The sequence below is a fragment of the Durio zibethinus genome, unplaced genomic scaffold (genome assembly GCF_047325235.1).
Source record: "Durio zibethinus cultivar Kanyao isolate XHJ-2024 unplaced genomic scaffold, ASM4732523v1 HiC_scaffold_2, whole genome shotgun sequence".
NCBI lineage: Eukaryota > Viridiplantae > Streptophyta > Magnoliopsida > Malvales > Malvaceae > Durio > Durio zibethinus.
The window spans coordinates 549,079-561,465 of NW_028323043.1; the positions used below are offsets into that span (position 1 = coordinate 549,079).

The 12,387-nt window shown below is 31.0% G+C and overlaps 1 protein-coding gene across 1 annotated transcript; it reads right to left on the minus strand.

The window, feature by feature from the left end:
• Positions 1-398: 398 nt before the first annotated feature.
• LOC149505606 (NAD(P)H-quinone oxidoreductase subunit H, chloroplastic) lies at positions 399-5,019 on the minus strand. Its single transcript, XM_089757909.1, has 2 exons — positions 2,896-5,019; positions 399-1,775 (listed from the first exon to the last, which is right to left on the minus strand). Exon 1 carries the CDS (start codon positions 4,629-4,631, stop codon positions 3,450-3,452), a length of 1,182 nt encoding a protein of 393 aa, XP_089614035.1. The 5' UTR covers positions 4,632-5,019; the 3' UTR covers positions 399-1,775; positions 2,896-3,449.
• Between the last annotated feature and the right edge of the window lie 7,368 nt (positions 5,020-12,387).

The window sequence follows — 12,387 nt, forward strand, 5'->3', positions numbered from 1 at the left end:
CAAATAGGATTAAAACATTTATGGCTCCCACATAAATAAGAAGCTGGGCAGCAGCTACAAAATGAGAATTTGAGAGAATATAGAATAAGGATATACAAACAAGAACCAATCCCAATGAAAAGGCAGAAAAAATTGGATTGGTAAGTAATACCACTCCCAGGCCCCCTAATATAAGACCCGATCCCAGAAAAACTAAAAGAAAATCGTGTATTGGTCCAGGCAAATCCATTATATGTAAAATAAGAGATAAATAAATCGAAATGCTTTTCATGATCTTATTGACCCGACCAGGAATTTTTTTTTTATGATACGTTCCTAATTGAATAAAATCCTAATCTATTAGGTGTGAATTGATCTAAGTACAATTATTGTTTCGTTTTTAATTCTTTTTTTTTGTTCGGTTCGAAAGGGTATTTTGTTTTTTGAAACTATATATTTCGAAATAATTACGAATATATTAATAGATTTTCAAGAAAAATGAATTCGAAATTCTTATCAACCAGTTAATTTGTAATTGAATTTTTATTTATTGACCAAACAAAGAGTAAAGGCCTCATTCTTTTAAGTCAAACCAAATATTCTTTTAACTTAAACCAAAACGGAACCTTAAAAGAATTGGAAATTTCTCTTTAATAGAATAGGAGGTTTACTTACTCAGTTTTTCTTTGAGGCGAATTCAAAATTGTTCGAATTGTATAATCGTCAATTACTGACATTGGTAAACGGCCCAAAGCAATTTGATTATAATTCAATTCGTGACGGTCGTAAGTAGAAAGTTCATATTCTTCAGTCATTGATAAACAATTTGTTGGACAATACTCAACGCAGTTACCACAAAATATACAAATTCCGAAATCAATACTGTAATTAAGCAATCGTTTTTTTCTAATATCCGTTTCAAATTTCCAATCAACAACAGGCAGATCTATAGGGCATACACGAACACATACTTCACAAGCAATGCATTTATCAAATTCAAAATGGATTCGCCCACGGAAACGCTCTGATGCGATTAATTTTTCATAAGGGTATTGAATAGTTACAGGTAAACGATTTGCGTGGGATAAGGTAATCATGAAACCTTGACCAATGTACCTTGCTGCTCGGACTGTTTGGTGGCCATAATTCATGAACCCAGTTACCATAGGGAACATATCGTGAATATCTATGAATAATTTTATGTTTGTTTCTTTCTCTTGTTTGAACCAAGTCATGAATCTCGTATTCTTTTTTTCTTTACAGTGAAAGAAGTTGGAAAGAAGTTGTTAATAATAGATTACCGAGAGAAATGGGTAAAAGAAATTTCCATCCAAGATTTAATAATTGGTCCATTCTTAACCTAGGTAAAGTCCATCTTGTTGCGATAGAAATAAACAAAAACAAATAAGTTTTAGCTAATGTAATAAAGATACCAATTGTCGTTCCAAAGATTCCATTCATTTTATTTATTTCAAATAGCTCAGGGACGAATACGTACGGAATGGAAATATTCCAACCCCCCAAGTAAAGAACTGTTACAAATAAGGAAGAAAGTAATAGATTTAGATAGGAAGCAACATAAAATAAACCAAATTTGATACCCGAATATTCGGTTTGATACCCTGCTACTAATTCTTCCTCGGCTTCTGGTAAATCAAAAGGTAATCTCTCACATTCTGCTAGAGAAGAAATTAGAAAAACGATAAACCCTATTGGCTGACGCCACAAATTCCATCCCCAAACCCCATATTTTGATTGCGCCTCAACTATATCAACTGTACTTGAGCTGTTAGATAATTATAGTCGATGATAACATCACTGTTCCCATCGCTAGTCCAAAACCGTACATGAGGTTTTCAACTCATACGGCTCCTCGTGGGTCACAAATAAATTTAAGGACCGAATCAGTATTATTTCTCTTCGTATGGTTGTAGAATAGATAGAGAAAAAATGGATTGGAAGGTCCAAAATTATACCAATGGAATTCTGTCTGCTATATTATGAAGAATAAAAAAAGTGCTTCTGAATTGATCTCGCCCGTTACTAATTTCAATTTTTATTTGTTGAGTAATAACTTAAGCCTTCAATAAAATACTTCTTGTAGAAATATCAATAGATATTTCAACCCATTGTTTTCGATTACGAAAAAAATTAAATATTACATTAGCTCATAAATCATGACACAGATTATATCTCTCTATATATATGAAAGAAAGAATAAAAAAAAAAAAAATATTTATTTTTTATTCTTTCTTTTTCGTTCCTATTCTTCTTTCTGATCTGAGAAAATTACGAATGGGGGCTTAAACTAAAAAATAGTAAAGGATTATTTCGTTCCTGATAGTCATTACTTTAATCGGTGGATAGGAGCATACTCTGGACCGGAATCGTGGGTAGTACTGCCTACTCATTTCTACTAATTTAAAGCCCCAATTAGTATTCTTTTTATGTTATCCAGAAATATCCTTTTTATATAATTTACATAATCTCCATTACTAATCCTTTGTGTATTTTGGTGTTCCTAACCATCCACTCATTTTTTTGTTCAATCCCCCGTTTGGTTTGGCAATACATGTATGGGAATCTATACAAAGGATAGCCAAAACTCTATACGGTTGATCTTTTGAGCCCGCTTCAAGCTAGATTGACTAATCAACCCGTCTTGGGGTAAAGACTTCTTCCACTTATGTTTTCTTCCACTTAACTCTTGTACATAGGAAATGAGATTAAATTTTTTTTTGTTTAATTTACTGCGAATTTATAAGCTGCTTTCTTTCACTCATATATAACTATCTAATTTAGTTTATCAACCTGAAGGATAATAAAATAACGAAGATATCTATTCAATCCATTCAGCTTATTTTATAGAACGAAAGGAATAGGGAAAAGAAAAGTTTATATTTCAACGAATCGCACGTAGAGATATTGATAAAACACATAGAGTTAATGGTATTTCATAACTAATCGATTGAGCAGCAGCTCGCAGACCACCTAAAAAGGAATATTTATTATTTGATCCGTATCCTGACATAAGAAGTCCAACAGGAGCAATACTTGAAATGGCAATCCATAAAAAAATACCGATATTGAGATCGGCTAAAATAAGGCGAGAGCTAAAAGGAATTACTGAAAAACTTAGTAAAATGGATATGACTGCTATAGACGGTCCAATACGGAATAAACGAGTATTTCCTCTAGATGGAAGAATATTCTCTTTGAAAAGCAGTTTTGTTCCATCTGCTAGAGCTTGAAGAATTCCCAAAGGGCCGGCGTATTCAGGCCCAATACGTTGTTGTATTCCTGCAGATATTTCTCTTTCTAACCATACAATTACTAGTACACCTATTGTGATTCCCAATACAAGAGTCAAAATAGGGACAAACATCCATATGATCCCATAGACCTCTTTTAAGGATTCCAATCTGTAAAAGGAATTGATATCTTCTACTTCTGTTGTATAAATTATCATTTCAACGATCAACTTCTCCCATAATGATATCTATGCTACCTAGTATCGTCATAATATCAGCCAATTTCATTCTTTTAACTAACTGAGGAAGAATTTGCAAATTGATAAAACCCGGCGGGCGAATTTTCCATCTCCAAGGAAAACCACTTTGATCTCCTATCAGAAAAATTCCTAATTCTCCCTTTGGGGCTTCCATTCTCGCATAAAGTTCTTGTCTCGGTAATTCAAATGTAGGAGAAGGTTTTTTACTAATGAATCGATATTCAAAATCATTCCATTCTGGATCCCTTTCTCGATCAAAACATCGGATTTCTAAATTCTCATAGGGACCCCCCGGAATTCCTTCCAGGGCCTGTTGAATTATTTTTATGGATTCCGTCATTTCACTGATTCGGACTAAATAACGAGCTAATGAATCTCCTTCTTTTTGCCACTGGATTTCCCAATCAAATTCGTCGTAACACTCATAATGATCAACTTTACGAAGATCCCATTTGATTCCAGAGGCTCGTAGCATTGGGCCGGATAGACCCCAATTTATTGCTTCTTCTCCACCAATAACCCCTACCCCTTCAACTCGTTCTAAAAAAATAGGATTTCGCGTAATAAGTTTTTGATATTCAACAATTCCTGTTAAAAAATAATCACAGAAATCCAAACATTTATCTATCCAGCCATAGGGTAGATCGGCCGCTACTCCTCCGATACGAAAATAATTATGCATCATTCTCATACCGGTGGCAGCTTCGAATAGATCATATACTAATTCTCTTTCTCTGAAAATATAGAAAAAGGGGGTCTGTGCACCAATATCGGCCATAAAAGGTCCAAGCCATAATAGATGAGAAGCTATACGACTCAACTCCAACATAATTACTCTGATATAGCTGGCTCTTTTAGGGACTTGAATATTGCCCAATTGTTCTGGTCCATTTACGGTTATTGCTTCCGTGAACATAGTGGCTAAATAATCCCAACGTGTTACATAAGGCAAATATTGTATAATTGTTCGGTTTTCCGCAATTTTTTCCATTCCTCTGTGTAAATAACCTAATATTGGTTCACAGTCAACAACATCTTCACCATCTAGAGTAACGATGAGACGAAGAACACCGTGCATTGATGGGTGGTGAGGTCCCATATTGACTATCATAAGGTCTTTTTCTGTAGCTGATAGATTCATAAGTTTTTCCTCGATTCATTCTTACATGAATTGTTGAAAACGAAAAGAAGTACATCAAAATGAAAAATATAATAAATCGACTAATTCAATCAAATTAACGATTTTTTGATTCCCGAATATCCAACTCACTAATTAATTCTTTATAACGTATGTTATTTTTCTTTGATAAATAAGACAGAAGCCGTTGACGTTTTCCTAGAATTTTACGTAGACCTCTCTGAGATAAATAGTCTTTTTTGTGCAATTCCAAATGTGAAGTAAGTCTTCGTATCTTATTGGTGAAACTGACTATTTGAAATTCAACGGACCCCTTGTTTTCTTCTTTTTTTTCTTGAAAAATAACTGAGATGAATGAATTTTTTACCATAAAACAAAAATTTCTCTCCCCCTTTTTTTTGAATGTGAATTTTACTGATCAGTAATAATAATAATACCATTCATTTTAATATGCACAATGATTTTAAGTTCGTTATGAACTTTATAATTTTTTCAAATAAAATTAATCAATCCGGTTTTCAATCATAATATATGGAAAAATGTACCATTGACGAATTTTCAAACGCGGATACATATGTATCCTTACCATACTGAAACGACTGCCATTATTACTATTAAACCAATAGCGATTCATACAAGCTAAATCTTCTAATCGATAATTGGGCCAAAGAAAGAACTTTAATTTAATTAGTTTCTTTTTATCACTATCAAGATGTTTGTTTTTATTCAAAACTTGACCACAGTTTTTTACATTATTTAAAAATACTGGATTTCTATGCATACCATTTTTATCCCTTGAATTGAAAGAAATTCGAATTCGCAATTCTCTCCGGTGGTTAGGGGATAAAATATTTTCAGGAATAAACAAATCATAATGATTTTTGTCTTTATTTTCAGTCATTTTTTGATGTCTTGCAATGGATTCATCAAAATTATTTTTTTCAATATAGTTTTTTTTTTTGCGTCTTTTTTTTTTTTTGCGTCTTTGATTAATTTCATGTTTATTTTTATGAACCAATGAAATACTTATAGTTTGATATAGAATAAATTGTCCATCAATTTCTACATACCGGCGAATTGGTTCGATAATCAATACTCCTTTTTTGAGTAGGTATTGATAAGTTAAAAGTAACTTATCCGCCGAATCCATCAAAATATCCAGATTCGTTCCTCCTCTTCTAACAGAGTATAGAAAAGTTTCATTCATATTTATCAGGCCAAGAATGAAAGAATATGCTTTGATATTTTTGATTATTTTTTCATCGAAAGAATCAGCATCCCATCCGAATTGAAAATACAAATACTTTTGTAGGAATAAACGAGCTTCTCTCTTGCTCTCGTCTTCCTTTCTATGTTTTTTTGATTTACCAGAATCTTCTTCAACATCTTTTTCTTGATTGTCTGATTTACCTTTTTCTTGATCTGATTTACCTTTTTCTTGATTGGATGATTTACCTTTTTCTTGATTGGATGATTTACCTTTTTCTTGATTGTATGATTTACCTTTTTCTTGATTGGATGATTTACCATAATCTTCTTCAACATCTTTTTCTTGATTGTATGATTTACCTTTTTCTTGATTGGATGATTTACCATAATCTTCTTCAACATCTTTTTCTTGATTGTATGATTTACCTTTTTCTTCATTGTATGATTTACCATAATCTTCTTCAACATCTTTTTCTTGATTGTATGATTTACCTTTTTCTTCATTGTATGATTTACCATAATCTTCTTCAACATCTTTTTCTTGATTGTATGATTTACCTTTTTCTTGATTGGATGATTTACCTTTTTCTTGATTGGATGATTTACCATAATCTTCTTCAACATCTTTTTCTTGATTGTATGATTTACCTTTTTCTTGATTGGATGATTTACCTTTTTCTTGATTGGATGATTTACCATAATCTTCTTCAACATCTTTTTCTTGATTTGAGAGAACGGATCTAAATTTTCTTTTTTTTTTTGCATCTGATACAAGATCCTCTTTTTTTCCATTAAAATTAAAATTGAAAAGAAGTAGTTTTATTGGTATGATCCATGGTTCAACCTTATATGCATTATATAGTAGCACAAATTCTGGGAAGAACCAAAGTTCCAGATTCGATATTTGATAATTATTAAAATTATTAATCACAGTCTTAATATTTTTCTTACTCTTGGTACTGGTTTTCTTACTCTTGGTACTGGTCTTCTTACTCTTGGTACTGGTATCGACCCAGGACTCAATATCGGTCTTATTTCTAAGACAAAAATTAAGAATTCTCCAATTAAAAAATTTTCTATGCGAAAATTTCCCCGTTTTCCCCGTTTTCCCCGTTAGATAATTATGGATAGGAATATCCCCCAATATATCAAAAAATTTTCGTTTATCCATGTTGTAATTATAAGGAATCTCTTCCCTCTTATTTACTTGTAATGGTGATCCATAAGTATATGAGTCCCTCATATCTTGATATATAATAAATATATATGATAATAAATTATATCTATAGTGTTTTTTAAAATTATCTTTTTTATATTTTTGTTCTTGATTCCGTTTTTGTTCTTGATTCAGTTTATATTCTTGATTCAGTAATGAATTCGCTTGAAAATCATTTTTTTTTTCGTAATGTATTAATCTTTCTTTTTCATCTGAATCCCATTTTGTTAAATCTTTATTTTGAGCCATATAGTGTTGATTGACTCTATTTCGCCATTGTTCTGGTACTAATCTAAGCCATATACTCTGAACTAAATCGTATTGATAATCGTATTGATAATGACTCCTTAACCAGTTTTTCCATTCCTTTATTCCAGAGATTTTTTGTCTTAACCCATAATGATGTTTTAATTGGGAATGAGATATTCCTTGTTCTTCAAAATAATCTTTTATTTCATTTTTAAGAAAAAGAGATGTTCCGTGATATTGAAGGATAGGTTTGAATTTAATAACTTGGGTTTGTGATAATTTGTAAAATACATATGCTTGTGAGAGGGAGGATAAGTCACAAAAAGCTTTGTGCATTTTGATTTCTAATATTCGAAAGTGAGTTTTTTATATTTTTTATAGTTGAAATAAAATGAATTGTATTTTTATTTGGTTTATTAATTCTTTCTTGATTTGCTTCATTATTGTAAATGAATTTATCAATCATTTTTTTTGTTGATTCAAGAAAAAGTTGTGGATTGGGTCTTGGAATATTAATGATATATTTAATGATATATAGAAAAATATCTATGTATATCTTTTGAATAAAAAGTTTTATAAATAAATAGAATTTACGGATTAATCGAATATTTCTTCTTTTTAATATTTTCCAAAATTTTTTTGATGATTCTAATTTCTTGTCTTTTATAATTTTTTCTATTTGATTTTTGATTGTGTTTGTTCTCTCAGTCAGATCTTTTATCTTTTTTTCTGTTAATGAATAATTTGTCCGCTCCATAGATTGAATTTGAAGGGATGATTCGTCAATCATCTTATTACTGATTATCGAATCTTTTTTAGTTTCGCCCAAATCTTTTTTAGTTTCGCCCAATTCTTCTCTCAACTCCAAAACTGGATTTCTTTTTGAAAGTTTTTTTATTATTCCCTTTACAAATGGAATTTTTGTTTCTCCTGAGACTTTTCGAAACAATTTTTTTCCTTTTTTAAAAATTTTCCATTTTTCACTTTTTTTTTCTAGTTCGTTAAAAATAGGCTGAAAAAACGAAGGCCGTCTTCGAGGAGGACCGCAAGGTAAGTCACTTTCCAGTCCACAAGCTGTTAAAAAGCAAAAATCATTCTTTTTAACTTTCTTTTTTTTCATTGGATCTTTATGCTTTTTTTTCATTGGATCTTTATGCTTTTTTTTCATTGGATCTTTATGAGAGGGTTTCAGTTTAGATCCGCGCCAAGGTTTCAGGCGAAAAGGATATAGGATCTTGATCTGGATACCTTCTGATAACCAATTTTTTGGAAAGTCTTTTGTGGAGAATTGAAGACCATTATAAGTGCATTTAACATGTATTTCTCGCTTCCAACCCTTGAAATCCGTGGACCACTCAGGAATTTGAAATAATAATATACGGACAATGTTTTTAGCTATTATCAATGAAGGTAATAGAATATATTTTCTAAAAATCGATTGGGCTATTAACATGATGCCCCTTGGTCCTTGACCAAAAAAGACGATATCCCAAAATTCTGCTGCGTCCAGCAGGAAGTCATCTGCCTCTGACTCTTGTCTTCTTTTTTCTTTCTCTTTTTTGTCTCCTTTTTGTATCTCTTCTATGCTTTCTCTTCTTTTTTCTTCCTCTTTGTCTCTTTCTTGTATCTTTTCTATGCTTTCTCTTATCTCTTCGTCTTCTTCTCTTATGTCCTCCTCATTTTCTGTATAATCAGAAATTTGTGATTCTTTGTTTTTCCATATCCAATTTCGAGATATTAGTTTTATCAGCCAAGAAATATCAGAATACAAAGATCTGAACACTCTGAAGAAGAGGCTGTCTACTCTGTCAAAAAAAAGTGGGGAATGCACATTTGATTGAAACAGTTCCCCATTAATTATTTTACGTCTTTGGGCACGCACGGCACCTTTTATTATGTCTCGACGAAAATTCGGTTCTGGCGAATATTCCATCAAAGATAGGTCGTTTTCTATATCGTTTGGTAGAAAAAAATCATCCTTTAACTCCTCCTTAGAAAAAACTATTGCGTACCGGAAGATTCTTGAACGAATTGCATAATCTGTTATCATGTGTTCCTCGCCTCCTCTATGGTGTTGTTCGAAAATGTCGAGTAGTTTGTATGACCATCGAGGAACTTCTTTACTTATTTCTTTTATTCCATTACTTATTTCTTTTATTCCATTAGATTTTTTTATAATTGTTTGATTGTCGGGATTAGTTATAACTATATTGCATAAAAATTTCAAAATTTTGACTCGATCCTCGGAATCGATATTTCCCTGTTCATCTTCTGTTTCTGTCAATAAAGAAAGTTCTTTTTCTGTTGATAATGATTTGAGTGTATCTATTGTCTGTTCATCTTCTGTTTCTGTCAATAAAGAAAGTTCTTTTTCTGTTGATAATGATTTGAGTGTATCTATTGTCTGTTCATCTTCTGTTTCTGTCAATAAAGAAAGTTCTTTTTCTGTTGATAATGATTTGAGTGTATCTATTGTCTGTTCATCTTCTGTTTCTGTCAATAAAGAAAGTTCTTTTTCTGTTGATAATGATTTGAGTGTATCTATTGTCTGTTCATCTTCTGTTTCTGTCAATAAAGAAAGTTCTTTTTCTGTTGATAATGATTTGAGTGTATCTATTGTCTGTTCATCTTCTGTTTCTGTCAATAAAGAAAGTTCTTTTTCTGTTGATAATGATTTGAGTGTATCTATTGTCTGTTCAAATTCGTAATAATCAGTAGCAAGAAGTATAACATGAATCTTATTTATCCAAAACGGATCCGTGTTTGTTTTTTCACTTAAAGGTGAAAACAATTTTTTGATTCTTCCGCGGTAGGGTCCCTGCAAGAAAGGATCATATATTTTAGGCAAGTATTTTATTTTAGTTTCATTATTAGTTTCATTATTAGTTTCATTATTAGTTTCATTATTTCTTTTAGTTTCATTATTTCTTTTAGTTTCATTATTTCTTTTAGTTTCATTATTAGTTTCATTATTAGTTTCATTATTAGTTTCATTATTTCTTTTAATTTCATTATTTCTTTTAGTTTCATTATTAGTTTCATTATTAGTTTCATTATTAGTTTCATTATTAGTTTCATTATTAGTTTCAGTAGTAGTTTCTTCATTATTAGTTTCATTATTAGTTTCATTATTAGTTTCATTATTAGTTTCTTCATTAGTTTCATAATTAGAAAATCGAGTCCTTTTTTCAAGTATGCCCAGATCAAAAGATTCCTTATATAAATATTCCTTATCTAAATATTCGACTCTCTTTATAAACTCCTTACTTAAATTTATTCTTTTTAGTTCATTGATAAAACTCCAATCAGTATACGATTCGTCAGAAAACAATTCTTCTGGTGTGAAAAAATCTATTTGTTTTTGTACCATTTCTCCAAAAGCTGCTAAACTAGGTGGATATGTAAAAGAGATTTTTTCTTTTCCATCACTTCGACATGTATAAAAAAAATATTGTGACATTTCATTTTTTAGAGCATTGTCAAACCGATTATTTTTTATATATCGCCAAGGTCGATTCCGTTGTTTATAATCAAAAATAAGCGTCACAAGAGGTTTTTCAAACCATAATAATTTTTTATATTCTTTTTTTTCTGATATTATTTCTAACTTCGAATTTTCCTGATTCCCATCCAGATAAGAAGTTTCATAAACTGGGCTATTTTTATAGTCGGTCTCTTTCGAAAAAGGGTAATAAGAAAGATTTTCTTTGGTGGATACCTGTTCCTCCCCCCCTTTGGAAATAGTTTCTATTTCTATGTTTGTTTCTTCCTCCCTTTCCTCCAATTCCTTCAATTCCTCCAATTCCTGCCCTTTTCTTCGGCTTTGATGAATTCCTGTCAGTTTCTTAGTCAGCATGTGTGACGGTTTTCTACCTATAGAGTAAAGACAGGTAATAAAAAAGAGAAGAGTAAAGATTCGAGGAATAGACTTTGTAAGTTCGAATATAAGATGCCTATTAGATCGAATAACTATATAATACCTAAGAAAAGTCCTTTTTTGTATCCAGGCTAATACCACTCCAACCCATTTCATTAATAAAATTTTTTGTATCCAGACTAATACCAATCCAACCCATTTCATTAATAAAATATGACCAATTAAAAAACCAACAAAACTACTTATTACAAATAACATATTGGTGTTGTATCGAAACATATAAATGTTGACTAATCTGGCTAACATTGGACTTGGTAAAATGAAATGGTTGACTAATTGAAAAATTAAATTATGCAGGAATACACATTGAATCCTAAGATTACGCATTGAATTTCCGGCAGTCTCTCCTGCATAATAATCAAAAAAATCAAAATAGTCTTTGTCATTGTTCCAGAAGTAATAAAACCAAAGATACGGTAGAACTAGGACATTTAGTAGATGAGGTCTAATCAATGCTAAATGCAGAGGCTCATAGTAGATCGATATGAACAGCATGAGCTGTCCCATAAGAAAGCCAGTTGTTGCTGCTGCCCTCTTCTCGTTTCCTTCTTCTCCTTGTTCCATAACCCAAGTTTGTACAAGGAGGAGATAAGAGGGACCTAGGGATAATGTGGTCAGAAATCCATAATAGAGTCCGACCACAAGGACTGACAGGACTGAATTGATTATCCTCATGAATAAGGATATTAGATTACTCGGTATAAACGATTTGAAAATCATAAGAAACCCCCTAATTTTTTTTTTTTTGTTTTTTTTTTTTCTGGATTATTCATTATTATATGATATTATTCTCATCTGATTATTCATTTTGTCAATATAGTTTTTTTTTTTTTGCGTCTTTGATTAATTTGATGTTTATTTTTATGAACCAATGAAATACTTATAGTTTGATATAGAATAAATTGTCCATCAATTTCTACATACCGGCGAATCGGTTCGATAATCAATACTCCTTATTATATGATATTATTATATATATGATTATTCATTTTGTCAATATAGTTTTTTTTTTTGCGTCTTTGATTAATTTCATGTTTATTTTTATGAACCAATGAAATACTTATAGTTTGATATAGAATAAATTGTCCATCAATTTCTACATACCGGCGAATCGGTTCGATAATCAATACTCCTTATTATATGATATT